Source organism: Alosa alosa, chromosome 10 (assembly GCF_017589495.1).
Source record: "Alosa alosa isolate M-15738 ecotype Scorff River chromosome 10, AALO_Geno_1.1, whole genome shotgun sequence".
NCBI lineage: Eukaryota > Metazoa > Chordata > Actinopteri > Clupeiformes > Clupeidae > Alosa > Alosa alosa.
Genome location: NC_063198.1, coordinates 6,849,476 through 6,875,895, shown reverse-complemented (window position 1 = coordinate 6,875,895; position 26,420 = coordinate 6,849,476). Strand labels below are relative to the sequence as shown.

General features: G+C 42.4%; 2 protein-coding genes across 3 annotated transcripts; one reads left to right on the top strand and one right to left on the bottom strand.

Moving 5' to 3' along the window:
• Positions 1-6,991: 6,991 nt before the first annotated feature.
• On the bottom strand, positions 6,992-10,539 carry eevs (2-epi-5-epi-valiolone synthase). Its single transcript, XM_048255287.1, has 5 exons — positions 10,272-10,539; positions 8,877-9,510; positions 8,405-8,632; positions 7,831-8,083; positions 6,992-7,309 (listed from the first exon to the last, which is right to left on the bottom strand). Exons 1-5 carry the CDS (start codon positions 10,430-10,432, stop codon positions 7,227-7,229), a joined length of 1,359 nt encoding a protein of 452 aa, XP_048111244.1. The 5' UTR covers positions 10,433-10,539; the 3' UTR covers positions 6,992-7,226.
• A 535-nt stretch (positions 10,540-11,074) lies between these two features.
• Positions 11,075-25,726, top strand: zgc:113054 (uncharacterized protein LOC541322 homolog). Of its 2 annotated transcripts, none has more exons than XM_048254873.1 (11): positions 11,075-11,206; positions 13,127-13,316; positions 15,326-15,417; positions 15,742-15,974; positions 16,147-16,383; positions 16,721-16,792; positions 16,953-17,169; positions 18,775-18,983; positions 19,458-19,530; positions 22,480-22,597; positions 25,186-25,726. In XM_048254873.1, exons 1-11 carry the CDS (start codon positions 11,191-11,193, stop codon positions 25,379-25,381), a joined length of 1,653 nt encoding a protein of 550 aa, XP_048110830.1. In that variant the 5' UTR covers positions 11,075-11,190; the 3' UTR covers positions 25,382-25,726. The 2 variants fall into 2 exon arrangements, with proteins under 2 accessions (XP_048110830.1, XP_048110829.1); XM_048254872.1 differs by lacking the exon at positions 11,075-11,206 and adding an exon at positions 11,237-11,714.
• The last annotated feature ends 694 nt before the right edge of the window (positions 25,727-26,420 follow it).

Sequence of the window (26,420 nt, the reverse complement as noted above, 5' to 3'; positions counted from 1 at the left end):
ACCTTAACTCAGCATTTTCAGATACCGCTGTTATGAGCATACTAAGCAAATTGTCCATTTGTAACTTTGAATCCCTCCTCACGTTAAGCTATGGTCCAATATGTGTTCACTAAAAAACAAGTAACGTTATTTGTCTGGCTTATTAATAAATGGTCATACCGAGGTTGTCGACCTAGCAGGCTAGGTGACGTTTATTGCCATTCGTGCAAAACTAAGCAAGAGTTAACATTAATTAAACTTAACATCGCCTTCTCCCAGTGACTTAAGTGTATTCAAATGAAGTTGCAACGGTGGTGGTGGCAATCACTGGTTACATTAAACCATTTGAAACAAGTAGGACTGTAAATGATCGTGACCATGGCTAACGTTACTTCGGATCAATATAGCAGAGCCCTTTTACTTTACCTATCAACTGGCTAATGCTAGCCTGATTTAGCATGCTATAAGCTAATATACTTAGCATCTACGAAAGAACAGCACATTTTTTCACTAAGAATCTGTCAACTAACAACAATGTCTCTTACAAACAATCACACAATGTATGACTATCAATATGTATTTAATCAGACTGTGATAAGATATAGCCTAATGATAATAACAGCAACACTTATTTAGGTTAGATTACGTGTCGTTAAAATAAGGTAGCGACAAAGCATCGAGTCTGCTGCCAGCCAGCTGTCAATCATAGGTGTAAACACGCCCTTTTTAGATTTGTTAAAATAACATTTAAAAAAATAATTTCAGCGAGAAAAGAAAAATAGTGTGTATTGAAGCATCTTGAAAACTATTTTTTCAAATAAAAAGTTGTAGATGCAAAAATAGTTTTAGGTGAGAAAAGTGACACGGAAAGTTGGCTACTTGCCCATTGAAATACATGGAGATGGGCGGAGTTACGCTTTGTACTGCAACCAGCCACCAGGGGGCTCTGGACTAGCGCTCGCATCACTCTTAAAGGTGTGATTTGTAGGATTGTTACCAAACGTTCTGCAGGCCAAAATCAAAACACTGGTGAACGTTCTCAAGACTACCAGACGTGAGCCTCTTCTGGGTTGCCAGATGTAATGAAGACTTAGCTAACGTTAGTTGTCCTGCAGCTGCTTTAACGTTTCTCCAACCATGACCCAGCTACACATTACGGAAACAGTGAAAACAAAAAACACCTCTCTAACCAACGTAACATATTTAGCTGAAGTTAGCGATGCAGATGAAGTTTAGCCTAGGCTAGGCTACCTGTTGTGGAGAAATATGGCCAGCTCTGCGTCAGACTTGATATTCTTCGTTTGACGAAGACGTCACCATCTCAGGAAGCTCCTCCGATATCCACTTAATTTGTTTATTGTTTTAATTTTGGAAATTTGCCTGCCTCTCGTAGGCGTTCATGACTAACTGACAGCTGTTGACAGTTGGCCTTTGCTAATTTGGCAACCCAAATAGGAGGACGCGCTAGCCCATTATTTATACGCTATTCTAGAATTAATCGTTCAAAACATAAACGAAAATTCCAAGAGATTCCGCCCCGTAACTCCATTTTTTTTTTCATGGGTTTTAGGGGGTTTTACGAGTTAGAGTAATTTTGTCAAATAAGCCATTACTTCAATTCATCGTGTTTCCTTACTCTCTGACAACATATGGTGATCATATTTGGAATGGTTACAGTGTATTTTCCATTATTTCCTACATACTGGACCTTTAACAGACGGCACACTGTCCAGTTCTATATATACAGTCAAAGATCCTTAATATATATGCTTTATCAACCGTCTCTGAAACAGTCTATGGTTGGGCCAGACTACGTGCGAGCAGCAGAGCCCGTCTACGGAGAGCCTGGCCACTCCGTATTAAGTCCCATTGTACCGAATTTTGGTTGCAGTTCCACCAGAGTTCCACTGGAGGCGATCGCCATGAGTGCAGAATGAATGGGAGTCAATGGAGCTAGACGGCTAAATTTGTCTCTTTCACCTGATTGTCGTTGACAAATCTCAGATTTGATTGTAGTTTGTATAACTTCAACATGGGTTATAGGTCAAAAGTTGAATGAACGAGTACTTATGTCCTTTTGATTTCTTACAGGTTGGGTTGTTGTCGCCCATAACACGCTAGCATTGTGCTAATGAATGACGTCATTGACACGTTTGAAAGGCTTTTTAGAACAATTAAGTGACTTTAAAAAATATAATACTCAACCAAGTGTATTTTATTTGCCTCCCCTTTCGAATACAATATTCAAATTATTGGAAAAAAAAATATATCCCGAGAAAAGTGGATTTTGAGGGGTACAGCTCCATAGACCTCCATGCATTCTGCACTCGTGGACGAGCGCCCTCATGTGGAACCACAGTAGGAACTGCAACCAGTTCAGAAACCGGAAGTTTTCCCGAGAGTGTCAGTTCTCCCCTTATTAGACATTCTCTGGTGCGAGCATAGACAGTAAAAGAAATGGACGAACAGATTCCGTCGTTTTCAATGGGAGGGCACTGAGTCAAATAGAACGATTTTTCAGTTGGTCCCCCCAGTACTGCGCAGACTCACACTTAACTTCGTGACGTTAGCCATCGAACTGAATCTTGTAACTCATATGATAGATACACAGAAATTCTTCTCACACTTCCTTCGCCTTCAAAGTCATCAAAGTTAAACATTTATTTATGTATTATTATTAATATCATCCTCACCAAGTCGTGTTAATGTTGAAGCTACCATACATGATCATCTTCAAAAACAGTCAACAAAACAAAAAAGTTATAGCCTTGAAGCTAATCTTCTTTCCACTTTTCCGACCTACGGTCAATCCGTCAAAAACCTCTGTAATGATTAGTGCCGTTTTAAAAAAAAATTAGGTTTACTTTTTTATTATTATTAGGTTGCCTCTGTGTAATGCTTTACCAGAGAGGGTTAAAGCGGAGCTAGTAATCAAGGATCTTTGGCTTTACCTTAACATACGGTCGTGTATGCTAGGTTTTGCTTATGAGTTACCGTCATAGACAGTAAGGTAGACTGAGCTTCTTATCCAAACAATACGGTTATCTCCCTCGGGCGAAGAGAGATTACGTCAAAGCTAGCTTCCCTCCAACCGAACAAGCTAACCATTCTTCTTACGGGTAACCAACGTTACGGGGCGAGGTAGTGGAGTCTGTTTTGCCTTTGTAGTGTTTATGTGGATTACACAGAAGCTACAATATCGGCACAGGATATATGTTATATGAAGTTATGGTATTTCAAAAAAATCCTAGAATGAATGGACTTCTGTGGGAGTTAGCAGAGAGGTGGTCCCTCCAGCCTATGTCGATTCTTCTACTTCCGGGAATTCGCCTGCCCCCTTGGGTGCGAGGCTGAAATCAAATTTTGGCCGGAAGTACGTAGGATGGTAACACCAGGCTAACCGCGGGCATCCGATCATCCGATTTTTGATCAGCCCCACACGTCAATGTCAGAGCCTACCTAACACTGAAAGCCCAACGCAGCTCACTTGGCTATGATTCGTGACACATTCTAACATCTTATTAGCACTAATGTTCCAACTCATCATCAACTCACCTTACTGAGGTTAAGTAGTAGCCTACTGTCAAGTGTTTTTAACAGATGACTTGAATCGTCCCGCTACTGCTGTTGCACTAGACTCACGATTTGATCAGAACCGTAGGCTACACTTCCTGACTGGGCCAATGGTCGTAGTCGTAGATAGAGTGCAGTAATTGTTCAGTCAAAGGTTTAGTGCTTGCTTTGCAAAGTATTGGCAAAGTGCCGTCGAAAACGGCAGCAATTTTTTTTTACTTTTCACTGAACGGAGCTGGGGGGGCCAGCAGGGTGGCCAAGCTTTGACCAGTGGTGGCCCCACCACTTAGCTCCGCCCCTGTGTTACTGACCCTCTACACGTTGAATACAGGACCGAAAGGAGCACTGATGACGCCTTATTGTGTGCTCCATAATATTTATTGTTACCTTGATTAGCCCAAACGATTTGTTTGTGTGTTATTTACAGACTTCTTACTTGTGTTCAACACCATTAGGCCTCAAATTATGATGGAGAGGCTATTGCAGTTGGAAGTGCATGACGCCATCAGATGGGTTGAGTCCTTTCTGACTGACCGAGTGCAGTGTGTCAGGGTAATAGTCAGGGGGCCTATGTGGTTTCTGTGGGTTTGAAATGTTAATTTTTGGAGAGTGGTTGGACTGTCTTTAGAGGTCATTGAACATGGAGAAAAATTGTCTCCATTTTTTTTACCTGTTTCAACCCTATTATTCTGAAATTGTATATTTCACTGTAATTAACACCAAAAATGTCATCTAAATCACTGAGTAAAGTTCACAAAGTAACTAGAAGTTCATAAAGTAACTAGACTAGGCTAGAATGTCACTAAAATCACCAACCAGAGCACTATGTGCTTCAGGTTATTCAATATTCTAAGTAAGGGATAATGTATAGAACGCCGGTCATTATTGGGAAAATAAGTCCTGACAGGGCGAACCGGACCCTGACGCACAGTGAAGGGGTCTTGCATAGTGATATGAAAGACGTGAAATATAAAGCACCAAGCCCATTTTCCTTGATAGCGGTCTGTTATACTTAGCAACGGTCTGTTATTGAGAATTAGCAGACCACCGAACGTTAAGGCCCATTCTAGTGAATGGAGCATTCTGCAGCATTATGAAGAGCCGTGTAATAAATTCTAATAACTGCCAGCTATCAACAGCCAACTGTCACTGCTAGTGTAGTTTTTCTCTTTCTCTTTCTGTCTCTTACACACACTCACACACAAACACACAGACACACACTCACCTGTCTGTTTGTCTATCTGATCCTTTTACCCTTTCTTTTCTTCACACTTACATGCTACGGAAGGCCCTACAGACTTCAGCTGGTACTAGCTATGTAAAAGTCTATGACTTGATTTAACAGAGATCTCTGCACTTTGTGCTCTGAATGGGTGTAGACAAGAACTGGCAGAGCAGGCTAGGCCTATACTCAAGCACACTAATAGGCATGAATTGATAGTATTGATATTGAAGTATTATTTTTTAAGCGGACAATTTTGAGCATTTTAGGCACAATTTCTTGTTAAAGAGATCAATAATCAGCCTAAAAATGTTTTATAATGTTGTATTGTTTATGTGGTCCACTTTTGCACACTACCTTGTAGAATATATTTGCTTTTTGGCACCAAACCCTATGCTATAATACCATCAATGTGAGGTATATGGGCAAAACACCAAATTTGACCTTTTCTGAATTTGACCTTTGATTTGGGTCCGTCAAATCCTTAAAAAAAATGGAGACATGTTTTTTTTTACTCTTAAAGGAATTATCCGGAGTAAAATGCACTTCAGATCAATTTACGGATGATTGGGAGTACATACGTTGAGTTGACATCAAAATCATGTCATTCGGGTGTGTTTTGAGAAAGTTCGATTTTACCGTTTTTAGTCAAAACTCGTTAGCTTGGAAGTGACCAGGGCATGTCATTTCATCGAAACGCTATTTTTATACCTCTTCTACAGTTCCAAACAACATTACACTTACGTGGTAGTGAGTAGAGGGTCCCTAAAGACAAACCGAAGTATCCCGAGGTCTTTATGTGGTCGGATAGAGAGTCCAGAATGAATTTCGTCAATCCAGTACCTTTCCGGAAATGTTGCTGCTGCAGCTGGCATCTTTAGGGGAAAGTCCGTAGGAGTCGATTGCATCACGTCGTTGCACGACATCACGTCACGTGACATTTCAAAATTCCAGCCTGTTAGTAAGCAAGGGTTTGCTGTTGCAAAATGTCACTGATGATGTTGCATCTCACTATTGATTAGCACTAGTGCTAATGATACTTCACTGGTGTTGTGTATTGTTGTCTGTTGTCTGTCTGTCTATCTGATGCAAGGGCGTTGGTTTGGTCTGAGCTTAGTAGGCCTAGTGTCCATGAATAGAGACAAAGCTGTGTTCTAACACAGGTACCTTACCTCTACGAAGAAGAAACACAATATTGGCCCTCCAACTGAATTGGTTGAGTTTTATTTGGAAAAGGTTCAAGAAACACTATTACTGACCAAAAGTTACAGTACGATTAACAACAACCATTAATAATAATAAAACAATGTTGTCTTGAATAATAATAAAACAAAGTCTAAAGCGCATTTGACAAAATGTTGACTATTGAAGCATATGAGATCAATGTAATACCGTATTTTCCGGACCCTAAGTCACACTTTTTTTCATAGTTTGGCTGGTCCTGCGACTCAGGTGCAACATATATATATATTTATATATATGTTTTTTTCCTCTTCATGACACATTTTTTGACTGGTGCGACTTATACTTCGGTGCAACTTATAGTCTGGAAAATACGGTAATATAAAGTAACAGACATCTGATTTCACTGACTGACACCAGTTTTTACAGTCATTTACTTTACTCTTGCCCTCTTCTACAGAGCTTCTGAAAGGTCAAGGTAGGGAAATTTAATATGAGGCAGGACTTTTGCAACTTTTGTGTTCCCTTGTCATAGTTTAGTGTTCTCTTGCCATACGTTTTGCATTCCCTTAAAGTTTCCAAGGGAATGCAAAACCTATTGCGAGGGAACACAAAAGTTGCTAACAAAAATCCCCTCTACAAAAGTAAATAAATTTCCACCATGTCTCTTTGGGGCCTTCGTACTCTTCTCCATACCTCTTCTACCATCTTTCCATCTCGAAAAAGCACTCTAGTTTAAAAAAAAAAGCATTCATGTAAAAGAGAATGCATGTTATGTCCAATGAAATAAGGGTTTTAAAACACAGCTGATGTATTTGGGTGGGGCAGCCGTGTTAGCGCTTCGGACTTGTAACCGGAGGGTTGCCGGTTCGAACCCCGACCAGTAGGAACGGCTGAAGTGCCCTTGAGCAAGGCACCTAACTCCTCACTGTTCCCCAAGCGCTGCTGTTGTTGCAGGCAGCTCACTGCGCCGGGAATAGTGTGTGCTTCACCTCACTGTGTGTTCATTGTGTGCTGAGTGTGTTTCACTAATTCACGGATTGGGATAAATGCAGAGACCAAATTTCCCTCACGGGATCAAAAGAGTATATATACTTATACTTACTTATTGTTCTTGCATGGTCTGTGTGTGGTCTGTTTTTGTGCTTTTAGGAATACCTTCTCACAAAAGGCAATACAACATCAAGTTTTGTAACAAATGCATGTGTTATTCAAACAGAATTGATCAATACAGGGTAAACAGGAGGTCAAACATTAACTCAATATATCACTATCTAAGTCCTGAGCTTAACTCATCACACCACCTCTCATAGGCATGGCACAGGGTTTCATCATCTGTGTCATTGAAGATTTCTGTTGAGAAAAGGCAAACAGTAAACTTCAAGGTCAAGGTTCCCTCAATTGACTTGAATGGAATTGAATTGAATTAAAGTACCACCAAAACAAGATGAATTGCACACAAGGGGCTAATTAACTTGAACTGCAACTCAACCAACCTCATTTTGCAACTTAACCACAATGCACATGTGAACTGAAATTACAGCAATGCTGCTGCTGTGATATATATATATATATATTATATATATATTAGTATTATATAGTATTATGATACAGTGTATATATATATATATATATATATATATATATATTAGTATTATATAGTATTATGATACAGTATATATATATATCGGGACTTATTTTCCCCATAATGACCGGCGTTCTATACATTATCCCTTACATATAAAACAAGATGAATTGCACATGGGGCTAATTAGCTCTTGAACTCAACCAACCTCATTTTGCAACTTAACCACAATTCACATGTGAACTGAAATTACAGCAATGCTGCTGCTGTGACTTTAGGCTTTCCATACCTGCACGGCCAAGGCCGGTGGGCAAAGGCATCCTTGTCAGTCCTCCCGAATGCTTAAGGCGTTCGGCCAACGCCCGCTGCACCAGGGCCAGTGTGAAGTCCCCGTGCCACACGGGCAGCTCCAGCGCCAGCATGCAGTTGACGATCCGCAGTTTCTCATCCTCTGTCAGCAGACCCCGCTCACGGGCCACGTACACCATAAAGGCCATGTCGATGTTCACCGCCTCCCCGTGCAACAGCGCTGGAAGCACTTTCTGCAGAGAATGAAAAAAAAAGGTTTCACATACAGCATATAGAAAAGCAGTATGAATGGTATTCGCTTCGCTTGTCTGCTTGTCTGTCAAAGCACGCAGTTTATGACACTATGAATGATGTGAAAATTGATGGAACTACTTAGTGTGTTTCCCTCAGGCACACATACCGGAGAAGTCAACAGGGTCAGTCCCTGCTGAGACTTGTTACCTCTCACTCTTAGAAGATTTATAACTCCAATCTTCCACTGGCATAGGGACAGGGGTTTCTTCTGGTTTTGTAAGGTGTCATAGGTTTTGTAATCTAAGAAACAGAGCCCTCACCATCTCAAGTTCAGGACTTATGAGGTGGCCGAAATCCACTAGTCTGTCCAGGTTGTCCTCCCAGAGGTTGGGGGCCAGCTCCTCCAGCATGGTCACAATGGCCACCTTAGTGGTGATAGCAGCCACTGGGGTCGAGTCCACGTTGCTGGACTGAAACCTGGAGTTGAGCAGGTATTGGCCGTGCTGCTCCAGCAGCTCAAACAGCCCTTGGTGCTTCATCAGCGCCATCTACAGGATAGAGAAATGATTGCAGTTATATCACACAAATCCTGCTCAACAGCACAACTCAGATGGCATACAACTGAGTGTGGCTGAACTAAAGACTGCTGCAAAATGACATTAGTATTTCCTACTGTGAATCTATCCATTTTTATTTGGTCTTTACATTCTGTTTTTAACAATAAACATATTGCATATTTCAGTTCTCAGCTGCATGCAAGTGATCTTTCTTTTTACTAATCAAATCCTTTACCTTGAGCATTTCAGCCAGACCATTTGAGATTTGCCTTCGTGGTAATGTTTGAAGGAAGGACCTGTCCAACAGCGCAGCAGCAGGTGGAATGTACGCGCCAAGCTTATTTTTGCAGTTGGCAAAGTTGACCCCAGTCTTGGCCCCCACGCTGGCATCAATGTAGGAGAGGAGAGTGGTTGGTACTCTAATGTAAGGAGTGCGTCTCCTGTACAGGGAAGCAGCAAGTCCTACTATATCCAGACACACACCGCCTCCGATAGCGATGATCGGCTCTGTGCGCCTGTCGATGCCAAACTTGTGGACCTCATTGAGGATCATAATAACCATCTCCATTGACTTATTTTCTTCTGTGGTGGGCAATGAAAGTATCCTGTGCAGGACATTGCGGCTCTTGAAGTAGTCGGTGACCTGAGAGCCATAGAGCTTGAACACGGTCTCGTCCATGACCACGAAGCGCTTGAGACGCCTGGGGTTACTCTGCAGGACCTGTAGCTGATGGGGATCTCTGACGTGGCCAGTCAGAAGGACATCGTTGCTGGGATCCAACAGGTTTTGGGTCTCAATTACCTGATAGGTGAAAACAATGGGACTGACCACCGTCCAGGTAGTCCCCTTTTCTTCAGTGCACTCATGTCTGTGCAAAAGAGAAAAAAATAGCTTCATCATGGCTATGTCATGGTACAATAATCAGGAACTGAAGTATTGCATGTATTGCATATTTAGAAGTATTGTGTATCAGAATCAGTCAAATCATTATGAATTTCTTAATTTAAAGCATCAATATGCAACAATTTGCTAGCTACCTAACTATAAAAGTCAAGACATGCAACACCTTGTAAACACCACCCAGAGCCTTAGCTGGCACTGCAAGAACAGAAGCTTGCCAACATGCTCACCAGTGTCTTTTGGCAACAGATGTCTGGCAGTCAAACGGTTTCTTTCATTTTTGCACTGTATTCCAGCCCAGAGCACATAATTAGGCACATATTCGGGATTGTATAGTCTAGGCCTATATGTCACTCCCATGCAATCAATCAAAATAAATTTGGTGACACAAAAACTGTTACCCTGATAAAGGCATACCTCAAGAAGTGGTAAATATTTGCATAGTGTTGCTTTAGTTAGTTACAATATTATGGATGTTGTTATTCATTCATAATTAGGGTAATAGCCTACAGAGGGTGTAGACTATGTCTACATTTTTAAAGCGACACTTGGTAGCTTGGACACTTGTTTGAATAGGCTACTCTTGATTTTGCACTAGCCTACTGATTCACTATTCAGTTATTTTACGATGCACTAGTCGAATAATTAATTCACTATCCATAGTTAGTGAACGAATTATTAATTATTTTCTGTAAGGGATAGTTATATTCATTAATGTAGGCTACTTACATTTCGGCAGATGACAACCGTTTATTTTTGTTCTTCAACGGTTTCCGATTCTTTCTCGTCCACGTATCCTTTACTTGTACTAGATAATACTGAATAGGTTTAGACTCGCGATGCTGCACTTCCAGACATTCGTCCATGGATGTGGTAGGACTAATTGACATGACCAAAAACTAGTTTGTGGGACAACAAGTCAGGTTATATGATTTTGCAGCTTGTGCTTGTTTCATTTTGCCGTATATAAGGAGGGGGCCGATCGTTCAGGTAATCGCCTACCTTACAAAACTGTCCCCTACGTCATGTATGCCTAAATTGTTGCACAATGTGTCATCAGTTCCGTGATATAACTTGGCCTTCACATACGTTATGAAATGTCTTAGTAGGCTACCTTCTTTGTCTTTTACTAGTCTTTTACTAGTAAAAGACAAATTAATATGTATATATATATAGGTATATTTTCATTGACTTGATGTTGTGCAGTGTTAAGCATGCGCAATCTTTGTCTCACAGTTATCCAACCTATAGAAGTAAAAAATAATAATAATAATAATAATAATAGACCAAATAAAAATTGGTCGTGCTTTGGAAGAGCAAAATAAATAGTGTCATAAAGAGCCAGTAAAACACATGTAACTCATGTAGTGTAACTGTAACTAGTGCAAAACATCTTCATATATGACGGCGTTCATTGACAGAACTCATCTGAAACCACAACAGTAATTTCTGTTAAATGATTCTGAACTTTAACTTTGGCAAGGTTTTTTTGGAGAAGACTTTACGCAAGTTGTCTGTCACGTGTTTTGACCGCTCACGACAGAGGCATACATAGGCTACGTAAAGGCTGAACTGCAGCGAGACTGCGTGCTTGTATGCCCAGTGCCATAACTTGTTCGCACATTTTTTTAAAATCGGAGATTTCAGCATGCAGGCAGCTAAAGGTACGTTTTTACTAACTACACCGTAAGCAGGTCTGTCGCCTTGGCTATAGGCTAGACCACCTGCTTTGAAATGTGGGCTGTCAGTCAGTGGGTCCTCACTCAGTAGTTTGTTCTGTAGCAGGGACTTGGGCGTTTTCTGTGTCGGCTACTGTGGCTAACACATGATATTCTAGTTATTTTGCTGTTTGCGAATTGATTAGTTAGGCATCGAAAGCTGAGACTTTTTACAGACGCGAGTCTGTTGGACTGTCAGCCTACATTGCGTGTGCGTCCAAGATACCTTTTCTCTCTGACCGATACAGGGGATGCGTCTCTAGAAAGCGTAGTTGGTTCCGTCGCAAACTTTGTAGTCCGATCCATCGTCCTTGGATTTGGTGTGACTAGAAATCGCAAACAAGACCGGACAGTTTGGTGCTTTGAACTGTTGCCCCTGATCAGTCGCAGTTGTGTCGGTCGTTCCGGTTGGTGATGTCGTCCATGCCAGGAGTGCCTAACCAAAAATCACGAGGTGGTTGTTTTTTCTCGCGTCTTAATGATTGATAACTGGAGAGGCTACCCCTTTAACTACACAGTTCATGGTAGCACAGTAGAACCTCAGAACAATGTATCAATGCAATTTTTGCAGTAAGTTGTTGTTTCATAATTTGATGGGTGCTTGAGCATAGATAGATATAGGCTAATCATATCCTCTGTTGTTTTCTAAAAAAAAAAAACATTCCTTTTTCTATTTCAAGTTTTCAGAAATGTGATGATTTTATATGCTGATGAGGAATTATTGATTTAATCAATCAACAGAATAAGCAATAATTCTCCAAAATTCTAAAATCGTAATCTAAATATTGGATAAGGCCAGGTTCAAAACTCTTGCTGTTGACATATTAGAGTCAGATATACAAAACAAATTTGCATCCTATTTTAGTTATGCTTTTAATTCTAACTTCTAGTATATTAGGCGCATTAGTTTTTGTTTATTGTTATGATTGATATAGGGTCATTCCACGTCAGTTCAACCAGGGCCCACGCACTTAGGTCTCAAAAAATTCTGAAAAAAATTACCAGGTGTACCTATGTTACCCAGGAGACACACTGTAAAAATACTCTTATGTAAGATCAATACTTTCCAAGATACAGCCAGTTTTACAGGGGGAGGGGGGTGTCGATTTTGTTCAGCCTCTTTTTTTTTGTCAAAGTTCACAAGCCCACAGCGCAAGAACTAAACCATGTAGGAGGCTCAAATTTTGCATGCTGGTACATAAATAGGAATAGTATGTAGCAAAATGGTCATGTTTGGTCTGGATAATCCTGCATGGTCATAGCTGTCCCTCAAATTTGATACAAATTTTATTGGAGTTTTTGGCTGGGCTCTGTTTAAGCCTTCAGAAGACATATTTGTACTCAACATAGGCTCTTGATTTATTTTCCTTACTGAGATAAGTAGAAACACTCTCACAAAAAGCAATGCACAGAAAACAAATCCCTTCAGGGTCTGAACAGCAGACCTCTGAAATTTGAGGGACAGCTATGACCATGCAGGATTATCCAGACCAAACATGACCATTTTGCTACATACTATTCCTATTTATGTACCAGCATGCAAAATGTGAGCCTCCTACATGGTTTAGTTCTTGCGCTGTGGGCTTGTGAACTTTGACAAAAAAAAGAGGCCAAACAAAAACGACACCCCCCTCCCCCTGTAAAACTGGCTGTATCTTGGAAAGTATTGATCTTACATAAGAGTAATTTTACAGTGTGTCTCCTGGGTAACATAGGTACACCTGGTAATTTTTTCAGAATTTTTTGAGACCTAAGTGCGTGGGCCCTGGTTGAATTGACGTGGAATGACCCTATACAGTAGATATTGGACAGTGGTATTCTACAATACTCACATATGTTTTACTTTGAATTGATTTTTGTCTCCAGTTTCTGATACTCCGCTGGAATTCATTGTGGAGTATCTGTCCAAAGCCAAGGACATTGCTGACAGTAATGTCAATGTCCCAGAAGAGTTGAAGAATAATCTACAGAAGGCACTAGACATGGCCAGTGGCTTAGATAGCTACCTGGAAAGGATGACCAGCCAGGAAAGTGAGCCCCTGTCTGAACTTTATAAGTGAGTGAACTCCTCTTTCTCCTATGATGGCACAACGATGACATGGTTTTGGCAAATTTTAGACAGATAACATCCTTTCGTTCTATGAATGCAGCCAATATATGTGTGTGTGTTGGGGACTACAGATATAAATGAGCCCAAATGTACCTGCACATACAGTAGGCGCCGACATGACTGCAGTGCTTTAGATTCCATTGTTTCCAATACAACCCTTTCGCTGCTACTGTGTAGTCTACGATTCAGTTCAGTATTGGTTGGCACCACTCAATAAAATCCATTTCTTAATGAATCCTTGAAATAAGAATTTCAGCGCTCGTGTGCATGTCGGCACCTGTGTGTGGTGTGCTTTAGGCTATCTCTAGTACAATGCATCAAATATCAACATTTACGCTTAGAATGGTACATGGTCCAAAAAATAATCCATGAAAGAACAATCTATCTGTTTGTGCACAACTGGTGACTGTAATATAAGATCTGTACACTCATAGTATAAAAAATAATAACTCACAGCTACATGTAACATAGGCCTATGCACTTTCACCTACACCAGTGGTCCCCAAACTTTTTTTCTTCCGAGGGCCAGCTCACTATGCCTGGCTCCAAGAGAGGGCCAGAGACTCGGAGTAGTTCTATATCAGTAACCATTAATAGCTTAGTGCTGTGAACAGCAGCAGTCTACCTTAGTTGAATATTTTATTACATTTAATCATAGGCTATTGCAATTTAATACCATTGTTAGCTGTGTTTATATTGTCATCATGCCATATCAGTGTAAAATTAAATAATACTAATAAAAAAACGTTTGCATTCCCAAAAGTATATTTTATTAAAAAATGTGTGAACTCTGAATTCTGTGTCTTTGCATACACAGCTCAAGTTGTGAATATCCTACAAATAATTTAAAGATCTCAAACTATGACAATTTTATGAAGTGCTGAAGTGGTCTGAAATGACCACCATTCTAACTTTCAGTCACCTGATGAGAACTTTGTGAACTCTTTGTATGAACATTTGAATGAGTGAATAAAAAATAGAAATAATTATCCCAGAAAGTCCCAGAAATATGACTTGAATAGAAGTTAGTTAGTTATTAACAATTAATTGATACATTTTTAAAATACTTTGAGCACTGATGCAGTTAGCATAGGCCTCTTACATTTTTTGCAGGTAGGCTTACATTTCATTCCGTTTTCGATGGCAAACGCAAAACAGCGCCAAAACAAGTATTACATGTGTACTGTTAAGACTCGCCATAGAGAATGAATGGGGAAAATTGCGGAGGTTTTAGTTTGACGATGTTGTACTCCTGTGCGGGCCGGATGATCTATACTACGGACATGTTTTGGGGGGCCACCCAAAATGAGGTGGCGGGCCGTAGTTTGGGGACCACTGACCTACACCATCGTTTCCCAGGACCCTATGTGGGGTCGCCTGAGATACTGGGTATCTTACAATTGACTCATACTCAAATATACATACAATAAATAACAAAATATTTAAAATGCCATGTAATTGGATCCTTCCCTACAATCTGGCTACAAAAAGATAAACTTAGACAGCCTGCATGAGATACTTTATTGGCTTGATACTTACTTGAATCTTGATCAACGCTCCAAATAAAGTAGCAAAACAACCACACGCGCAAAGATAGCCAAACAAACTAGCTTGCTAGGACATTTGGGAAAAATCAAGGTACCACCCTCGACTGGGTGTTGCAACTGAGATGTTGTGAATGATTGGGGTCGCCAACGTTTTGTGAAGGAGAGATGTAACGCACACCAAGATGAGGTGCTGGCTATTGGTGTGTATATCTAAAGTAAAAGAAGGAAGGTGCCGCACACTCCCGAGTAAATGAAAAAAATTTCATTTCGCCAACGTTTTGTGACATCAAAATAGGGTCACCTGCCAAAATAGGTTGGGAACCCTTGACCTCCACCATCATTTTTTTTAGGCTGTGGCATCTGATGAGGGCACTGCAGTGTGTGATGTGCTTGTGTTCTTGTGTGCAGAAAGACAGTGTGTCATGACTGGGACCAAGCATACAAGGAGGGGAAAACCAAGTTTCGCCTTCCAAAAGAATGCATCACGGGACACGTGGAAGGCATGTATGGCCGTGCGAAACCTACGATTTTCATATCTGTGTCTTTCATCAGTGTCAGAGAAAAATCAAACGGCCTCACTTGCATCACATAATTGGCTTTCATGTTATTAATCCAAAGATAGTAAATATGGTTATAGTATTTAGCAGACACTTTTGTTCAAAGCAACATACAGAATATGAACATTACAATAGTTACATAAATTGTAAAAATGTTAAATAAAAAATTAACATTAAAAAAAAATATATATAATAAAGAATCAACTTATCGATTGTGCCCTTTGAAGAGAAGCCTTTCAAAACATTTGTTTAATGCATTTATGACAGGCCAGGTATTGAAAATGTTCGTGCACATGTGCAAAGCGAAGAGAATCCTGGAAATTGGGATGTTCTCTGGCTATGGGGCACTGTCCATGGCTGAGGCCCTGCCAGAAGATGGTACATTAATTGCCTGTGAACTTGAGGCTTACCTGATGGAATTTGTACAGCCCATTTTTGACAAGTCCCCACATGGCAAGAAGATTAGTGTGAAAATAGGATCTGCAATGGATAGCCTGAAGGTGAATTTTAATGAGATCTTCTACTGTATGTTATTACATATACAACTTACATAACTGACATACATACGTTGATTGTATAAGCTTCCTTTTGTAACTGATATTTGAATTGCAATGACGTTGATGTTGAATTGCAAATTGTTTTGATTTTCTTTTTCTCTTTTCAATACTGTAGGAGTTGGCAGAGGCTGGTGATCAGTTTGACATGGTGTTCATAGATGCTGACAAAGGCAACTATATCAATTACTACAAGTTCCTCCTTGACAACAACCTTCTCCGAGTGGGTGGTGTGATATGTGTGGATAACTCTCTGTACAAAGGACGAGTCTACCTGCAGGACTCAAAAGATGAAAACGGCCTGGCCCTACGAGACTTTAACGAGTCTGTCTCCAAAGATCCACGTGTGGAGCAGGTGGACCAGTTTTAAAAATGATTATTTCATAGTACATTATATCCTAAATTGCTTGCCTGTGTATGATCTTTGAACTGGTCAAGGATACAAGTCTAGGTAGCTTGCTAACTTTGGTTTGGCTAGGGACTATATACATTCTGGAATGTTGTCCTGTAAATAAACTGACCTTGTGTACAAAATTACATTCTGAACAGCCTGGGCAACTATTGGGCAACTAGTGGGATCACCAAAAAAACCTACTTCAAAAAGAGTAACAATCTGCATCAGTTTCACCGTGAATATCAAGCTGTTCTGATTTCTTTTGTGACCATTGGGATAACCTGTGCTTTTGTTCTAGGTGATGATTCCTCTAAGAGATGGCATCACCATTGTACGCAGACTTCCCCCCTCACTAGCTACATGCACAATGGTAAGATCAGAACCCCATACTGGGCCGAAAGAAATTACTTGCCACCATTGTCCAATTGTTCTGGAGTTTTATAGGTTATAATTGGGTAAAAGAATATTGTTATCAAGGAGTTCTGATTCTCAAGACCAATATGTCTAAGGAGCCTTTGTGCCTGTAACAGAACAGGGTTACCAATGATGATGTTTTCCGGGGCTTGAGAGGGAAGCCCATCCTGGATCGACTGCGTTTGGATGGGAAGGTGGCGTATGTGACGGGGGCAGGCCAGGGCATTGGAAGGGCCTTCGCTCATGCCCTGGGGGAGGCCGGGGCCAAAGTCGCCATCGTGGATATGGACCAGGGGAAAGCAGAGGCCGTAGCAGAGGAGCTTACACATAAAGGTAGTACCGTAAAGACAGTGTTTGATAGGTGTGATGTGCACGCAACCAATCTTTAGGCCAGGTGCAGGACAAAGTATCAATAGAGAATGTCTGCACACCGGAGTAACTCCAAAACTTTAATTAAAAAGCGGCAATATTTGGATGTTGAAAGATTGGGAGCTAATCCAGTGGACGGACTAGCACATGTTATCAACACATGTTATCTGTTGATGTGAAAGACAGGCATCAGAGCCAGGCTTTCACAAAATCTCTGCATTGAGGGTTTGACTCCAGTTATTGGGTATTTTCACCAGCAGAGGGAGCTATACTGGCCAAGACTTGTGGAAGTGTAAACCCGAGTACATTTTATGTTATTTCTCAGTTGTAATATGTGCCTTTGCTTTGCTTTCTAGTAATAGTAAAGTGGCTTCTTTCAAAGATGACTCATTTCGTACAGCACCATACCACCTGTCTAGAACAGCTGCACATAAAGAAAATCCTTTTCTTTCAAAGTGTTGTACATTTTTATTCGGCATTACAAGCTGTCCTAAAGTTGTGTTATGTTAGATGTGCTCTAAGCGATGCCACACGTTTTTTAGGCTAAAACATTTTATGCACTTACTGCAAACATCACTTAACCAACCACTAATCTGTGTCCTAAATACACTGTAAAAAAACACGATCTCTGTGGACAGCCCAGGCTCCAAAAACGGCAACAAAAACAAGCTAGGCAAACCTAGACCATAAAAACATAACAAACTGTTACAGCAAATCACAGATGAGATGTGCGTTTAGGAGACTTTCAATTGCACAGGAGCAGCACAGGAGGGAGGGAGGGTGAGGAAGTAGCGAGTTAGCTCTCTGTTTTGTTTGAAAGTCAACAGAAGTGACGTTACCCAGCATCGCATAGAGCACCTTTAACAACTGGATACAAGTGCAAACTGATGCTATTACAGTGGCTGACCAGTAGTGATGGAGTCAACAATGATAGAGTAGTTTACTTACTCACTCATTAGTTAATATAATTAACAAGCCCACAGCATACCATTTACTCATATCTTGATCATAACTTGTTTGAAAACCATGTTTTGAAGACGGCACTTCTATTCCAATAGGTTTTCCATTCAGTCCACTGCCCACAACACTGCTTTAGTGTCACTGGAGCCACATTAGACATTTTCCTCTGTGCTTATCATTTTTTGATGTGAAGATTGCAACTGTATCACAATGGCAATGTAATTCATAATTATGTTCAGTTCATCCATTTGAATAAGCACTGTGGGAAATTCAATATTCCCTTGGCTAAATAAGTTAAACTGTGGGGGCTTGAATAGCTGAAGAAAATGCTTAGGGAGATGCATCAAAGTATGTGAGTGCAATGGTAAATGTAAATGTACTTTTATGCTGTTACCAGCAGAGGGCGCCCTAGCATTAGGTTACAGTTTGTTAGTGGGCATTTCTTTGTGGATGTCAGATTGTTGGGTAGCAATGTTGATTGTAGGTAATCAGAAAAATGTCAAATACATTTTAGATATTTTATCTGCATGGATGTCAACAAGTCCTTAAAGTTAATTTATGTCATTTGTCAAAGTTATGTTATTGATTTTCCTTTTTCAACACTATCAGGGATCCCGAGTATGGCCTTCACTGCAGACATCAGCAAACCAGAGGATGTTCAGAAAATGGTGGATGCCATTGTGGCTAAGTGGGCGACTGTCCACATAGCATGCAATAACGCTGGCATCAACATGAATTCGGCCAGCGAAGAGACCAGCCTTGAGGAGTGGGACAAAACATTCAATGTCAACCTGAGGGGAACTTTCATGTGTTGCCAGGTAGGTGATGCTGCCAGGTCCTTTCTCTGCACCACTGACTGTACATTTTTCATCTCTTTGTCTGAATCTCTGGCAACACTGACAGGGTGGTTTTGGCTGTTTCCCACAAACCTGATGTTTGTCTGTGTGAGACAACTCCAGTCTTGACAGTACAGCTTGAACTTTTGGCATTGCGAGAGAGAACCTTGATAGGTGTTCGAAACCGAGAGAAAAATCAAACTGTATCATTGCTGTTATTACACGGGGTTGCTTTTCATCCAGGAATGTAAAGCCAAAATGATTGCATACATAAGCTGAGGGAGAAGAGAGAGGTGTGTTCATATAAACATTATACAATTATGATATGACATTCAATATGGAGGTAGGCTGTGTCTTTGCCATGTTTATTCTGTCCCGCTCTTCCTGTGCAGTTGTTTGGTTAGAAAGCGAGTTGATACTGAGGCGTGTTTGAAAGCGTGTCTCCCTGTGCCGTAGGCTGCAGGTCGGGTTATGCTGAAGCAGGGCTATGGGAAGATCATAAACACAGCCTCCATGGCCAGTCTAATAGGTAAGTCAAAAGCTCCCTTGTACTCCTTTTCTCTTTTTTCCTCTTTTCTTAAGAGAGCAGAACAGGATGTTAAAGAATGAAGGTTAGAGGTCTGTTGGAAGTGTTCAGGCACGCCGGTCAATACTGGGTTTCAAAACTGCTGAAAACTGTAATAAAAGGGTCATTTGGGCTAATTTGGCTTAGAGCAAAGTAAACTTCAGGCCATCTGCCAAACACATTATTTTAACACATGTCCAACAGAATACTTAGACAGACATTGGCTGAGTTGTGGAGTGGTGAAGTATAATCATTAGACACAGGTGTAGGTTTGGTTGATATTGACAATATTCTCCCTGATTCAAACTCTCTGTTCAGCCATCCGGCTGGTAGTGCCCTGTATCATCATGTAGATACATTACTCCATGCCTTGGACTTATAATCTCTGAACCCACAATGACCTCGGTGGAGATAAACCTTTACATTCAAACACCTTCCCCCCATACCCTATACATCTATGTCTGCGCCATTCTGTTAGGGGGCATTTATGCCATGGTGGGGGGGCGGTTCTGTTCTGTAGCTCTTGGTCTTTTCCCCACTTTTCCTTTCTTCCATCTGTCAGTGTGTCCAGTGTTGCCTAGCGTCGTGTCTCTGGCAGTGCCCTCTCTGCCTCATCATAAAGCCAGATGACTCTGGCAGGGCTCCCTGGGCCTCTGACTCCGCGCCTCATAACGAGGCTGAGTAAACAGAGTCCCCACTTGGCCCCACTTGTCCTAGTCCCACCAGCCCTTTTGCTTTTTAGCGCGCCTTGTGTACGAGTCATATTTTTCTCTCCTCGACTTTCTTTTTTTTCTTTTTTTTTTTTTTACTCGTTGTTGTTACCTCATTTTTTACAAGCAAAACACCGCATTGTTGTAAAGGGAGAGCTATTTGTGGCACTCCATAATTCCTCCAACAGGTTCCTCCAGGAGACCCGCGGCACTTCATCAGCTGTACAGTCAAGTAGCCAATAAACTTACCTACCATATGGGCCGGAGTCCCAACTGTGGGGGCAATCTGTAAAACAGGAGCATGCTGGGAAATTGAGGGCCAGCGTGTACAGAGTGGGCGAAGTGATCAATTACTCGCATTATAAACAGTCCTATAGGAATACGCTTTATTGGTCTGGACATCTGTTATTACATTGTCATAATGTATAATCAGATGGGGCTTGTTGTAGCCAGACTGGGTACAGAAATGGCGACACTGAGGCCTATTAAAATGCACAATGACAGTGTCTAGTCCATCTGCTGAATAATATTTTTTTTGTAGGTTTTTTTTTTTTTACCCCTTCTCTCCCCCCCCCCCCAAATCCTCTTTATCTTGTGAGAATGCAGGTGTGCTACCTGGTTGCCTGCTGAGATGAAATATTACATTATTAGCAATTCAGAAACGTTAAACAAAGTGGTGTCTGATATGGCTGTGGTAGTGGATGGAAGATGGTTGTTAGTACGCCGTCATGCCGTGCTCAGAGGAGGGAGAAAACCCCACAGATTCTGCCTCCATGTTTGGGGAGGTTAGAACCAAATGTCAAACGTCAGATCAAAGCTGCCTTACAATGATGAAAAAACCCCTTGATGGCACTGGCCTGTATCTACACTTAAATAGTCAGAGCCTTGCTGGCTACACTGCTTGTTTGCCTGCCCTTAAAAAGAGGAATAAATGGCTGGCTGGATGCTAAAGAGGAATAAATGGATGCTAGAGAGGCTTTAGGAGGCTCTTGAGCTCTCTTCCCTGCGTGTCTCTCCGGGGACTTGGCGGTGCTGGAAGAGGAGAACATCAAGGGGGCTTTATTTGATGGATAAGGGCAGTTTTGAACTACGCAACGCAGCTGGTATCATCAGGTCTTCAACACGGATTATGGCTGCCGGGCTGGTTTAGATGCGGTCTCAGGCACACACACACACACACACACACACACACACACACACACACACACACACACACACACACACCTGATAAGGAGGATTTCAAGCCTGTCTCTGTTTGTAAGCCTGGGGCTTGTCTTCTCCTCAGATACAGCCCACTCCAGGTCACTCAATGGCGACTACCTCTCCTCCCCATCTTCATCATTTACCTCACCAACAGTGCCATCATCATCACCATCGTCGTCGTCATCATCATCATCACCTTCCTCAGCGGTTTTCTTCCTCCAGCTGATCAGTGCCTCCCCACCCCTGCCCCCCCCCCCCCCATCTCTAAACAAATGAGGGCCTGAGAAGCACGGGGGCCGGAGCCTCTCCTCTCGGCAGGACCAGCGCTCCGTGCAGCTGTGTCATATTTATCATCGCGCGCTCGCGGCCCGGGCTATTTGGCAGTGAGATCACCGGGTGACGAGGTTAACTGCTAAAGTTGTATGTAACTTGGAGCCCCGCTCGGGATGATTAATCAACGGGCGGAAAATGAGGCCCTTTCCCCCCGCATCGCACGCAGCGCGCAGCATCTGTGATGGTCAAGGCAAACAAATGGCGTGTTGCCTTTGTTAGCGGCCGCAGAACACAAGCGAACATCCAGAGTAATTAATTTTACATCGCCTCATCTACAGGGTCCCGGAAAGCTAATGAGGAGCCCATCTCCCCGTCGCTTTTGGTTCAGGTCTGAACGTTGAGTTATGACAGAAGCGGTGGTGGCAATGAAGCAAGTCAAACGCACCTCGTCAATGTCCTCATACATAAAGCCGACTCCTTTGTATTGGATTGTTGCGAAAAATATAAAGTAATAGCTTGTGAAAATGGTAAAATCTTTCAAAGTTAGCCATAGGGCTGATGTGATGTGAGAGTCTGCACGATATGAGCAGTGGTTCCTTTGTTTTGTTTATTTAATTATAGGAGGAAGTGATGTGACGGCAGACAGAAATACATTATTTATGCGGCCAGACAGGATGGAAAATGCGGTTCCTTTTCTCACTTCGATTTGTCTTGCCCACCCCTGCAGTCCCTCACCCTCAGAAGCAGCTGGCCTACAACGCGTCCAAGGTGGGCGTGGTGAAACTCACACAGACCCTGGGCACGGAGTGGATTGACCGAGGGGTCCGAGTCAACTGCATCTCTCCGTAAGTTCCACATATTACACACACCACCAGGGCAGACTTCAGTCTCATAGCTCAGATAGGCCCAGAGCAGTAGAGAACACAGGGTGGTCACTCTCCCATAAGAGACCGTGGAAAACAAATGGCAGTGCTTTTCCAGATTATGGAAGTTTTGGAACTTAAAATGGCCAATCACTTGGTCAGTAGTTAATGAGTTAAATGCTCCTTTGACATGCTCCCAGGTCAACAAGATCTTTATGTTCATGTTGATGTTAACTTAGAAGATAATTTTATCCGGCGCAATGTATAACACAGTATACCGCAATAATAAACATGGCAGTGTTCGTGTTAAAGTTAACCATTTAGAATCCTCAGAGTCACTGAGTCACATCATAGAAGTCTGGTACCTTTTACTGTACTGTGAGTGCAGGATGTGGTGTGCACTGCCTCTGCTTGACATTAAATAAAGTGAACTCCCTCAATGAAAATGAACTGATGTTGACAGACATTTTACATGGCTCTGTATTAGGTAAGCACTTCCCATGCTATGTTATTTGGAATAATGTACCTCAGATGCATGGCTCCATGAAATGCAGTTAGCAGCTATGCTACCTGATCAAGTCCCCCCTGATTGATCGGGCCGACAGCTAAGGAAATCCCGGCTGCACAAACGCATTCATGTGTAGACAAAAACCCTTAGTGGTGCTGCCAGCCTTTAAAGTCCTCTGGGCAGCTAAGGCCAGCCATTTATTTTTCACGGCAAACAAGCAATTCGTTTTAATCCTCTTTTATTATTATTTTGTTGGCTTTTGCAAAGCTGTGATGAATGAAGGAGAAAAAGGGACAAAGAGGAGCGCGTTGTGAGACGTGTGTGGACTGGGGACACATCAGAGCTTGAGGCACTAATTTACGGGCCGCACACAATACTTTAGTGCTTAATTTGATGACTGCTGGTGGGGCGAGTCAAGCAAAACAGGCTTTTTCCTCCCTTTTAATTGTTATATTCAATTAGGGGATCAAATTAGCCTCTTGAACCGGAGGTGTTGCCACAAACAATGGGGGCCCCGTTGTTTGTGTGTATTTTTGTGTGAAGCTCTTTTGCGAGACTTGAGGAAAAAGAGCGGGAGGAAGAGGCGGAGGAAGAGGAGGAGGAGAGGAGATGCGTGTGAAGTGGAGCATCCATGAGCCCCTGCGATCCCCGAGCAAATCCGTCCGGCTGCAGGAGCCGGGGCCCCTCTCCGTCGGGTGGGGGGGGTGGCGGCGGGAACAAAGACACTATCGCCGTGCTCGGCCCCTCATTTTTATTTATCGCCAGCTTGTTTGCTAATTTTAATTTGCAAAGAGAAGCAATTCTCCCCCTCCCCACACACACACATCCTCCCTTCTCCCCCACCCACTATCAGAGAGCCGTCTCAATGGGCCACTGATTTCTTTGAAGTGACAGTGGGTAAATATGCATAAAAAAGGGGGGACACAATTAGTGTGTGTGAGGTTGACTGCCGCCTGATTTCATTGGCAACTTTAGCCGCCGCGGCGATAAGCCACATTATCTAGAAAATTGGCTGAGGGAAAACGGCACCTCTGATTGCCAGGAAGAGTTCCAGATAACAGGGTGCTGAAGAGAAATATAATTGAGGTGGAATGTGTTAACCAAGGTGTCACATGCTCCTTGGAAGCGCTAATTTATCGGAATGGCAGAATTTGTAGCAAGGTAGCGGAATACATTTCGACCTGGCTAAACGGGGGGAGATGGATGTTCGGCTTTTAGTCACTGTCATGCTGATTGTCAGAGAACGTAGGCAGGAATTTCTCATTAGATGTCCTCGTGTAAATACATTTGTAACAATCGCGAGCGGATTGCATGTGAGCTGTGTGTGTGTGTGTGTGTGTGTGTGTGTGTGTGTGTGTGTGTGTGTGTGTGTGTGTGTGTGTGTGTGTGTGTGTGTGTGTGTGTGTGTGTGTGTGTGTGTGTGTGTGCAAATGGGGAGGGCGGCGCGATTTGAGCGATTGCTGTCATTACTGTTGAAAAGGATCAGGTCTGGAGGTGTCTGGCTGGCTGTCTCTGTCTCAGGAGCAAGAAGAGGCATCGATAGCGTACTCACAGATCAGCCTCACTTACACGCTATGTCATCCAAAGCATCAGCATGCTGGACTGAGGGAGGACACTGATGGAGGTGTGCCTTTTGAGCCGCTGAAATCAAATTGCGCTGAGGATCCTACACACACTGGCGGTGGTGCCGGTAACGGGGCAGGGGGCAAGTCATGAAGCGCCGGGAGCCCTGCCGTAAACATTATCAGAAGGCCGCTCCAAAACACCTGGGCTCGCCCTCACTTGCGCGCGGATAATTGGCTTTATTTTCGTCACCCAAGTGGTGGCTGTTGTGAATCGTGGCTGTCACTCTGCCTGTGATGTCTGATGTGCCTAGCTCATCTTGTTTTTCTTTTTTTTCTACCCCTCAACCCTACCCCCCCCTGTTTTCTACCCCTCCCACCCCCCCACAACCCTTACTCTCACTTTCATCGCTCCTTGTCCCCCTCCAACACACCCTCCTCTCTCTCTGTCTCTCTCTCTCGCTCTCTCTTTTTTTTCCCCTCCCTGTCTCTCCTTCCAGGGGGATTGTTGACACCCCTCTCATCCATTCGGAGTGTCTGAAGCCCCTGGTGCAGCGCTGGCTGTCAGATATCCCGGCAGGACGACTGGCTCATGTGACAGACCTGCAAGCCGCAGTGGTCTACTTGGCATCTGATGCCTCCGACTACATGACAGGGCATAACTTAGTCATAGAGGGTGGGCAAAGTCTGTGGTAGAGAAACTTTGCCTTTGTTCTCTCGAGCCCATCAGAGAGAGAGAGAGAGAGAGAGAGAGAGAGCAACACACCTTCACCACCCTCAAGGGACTTTTACAGTATGGCCAGTAAACTGTATCCAAGGGCAACAAACAAATGCATTCAGAGGTGGTGCTCAAGGTTGTCCTCATACCGAGCCATGTGCTCCATGCACACAGTAGTTTTCCTATGGTACCTCTGATGATTCACCTCGAAAGGGACCATTTGTTGAGCCTGTGGCGTGTCTTGATCACTGTCATTGTTTCCTGTGGCGTTTTGTCTGGTTTCTTTGGACCGACACAAATCTTTGAAATAAACTGTTCTGGGACTTGTTTTTGTTATGGTGCTTTATTTGGCAAGGAGATTTTCTGTTCAACAGGCTAACCTCAAACATTACAGAACTGAAAAAGAAACTGCCTTCTATATACCTTTTATTTTTATTTTTTTTATCTCTGTCTAAAATTCAGTATGCAGTGCAGCTTATTGGAAGACAAAGACATGGCATACCATACCGATAATTTGGATGACGTGACTTTCCAAACTCCAAACCACATAAAATATCATGAATAGCCTGTGCAAATTTTATGAGTTATTCAAGTGGAACAGCTGTGTCATACTGAATGGAATTAAGCTTTGAAATATGTGCCATGTGCTGTTGAAGTCCAGTGAAAATATCCTGTTCTGGAGATGATGTGGAAGCCGACTTCATATCTCACATATGACTTCTAATGTTACTGTCCACCGCTGCAATTACTGGACCTGAAGAGTAGGAATGAGTTGGAAAATAAGGGGAACTAAACAGCGTGTTGTCTGCTGTTCTGTAGTGTTCAGTTGTAGTGTTCAGTTGTAGAGTTCAGTTCTGTAGTGTTCAGTTGTAGAGTTCAGTTCTGTAGTGTTCAGTTGTAGTGTTCAGTCCTGTAGTATTCAGTTAGTGTTCAGTTGTGTAGTGTTCAGTTGTAGTGTTCAGTTGTAGTGGTCAGTTGTAGTGGTCAGTTGTAGTGTTCAGTTGTGTAGTGGTCAGT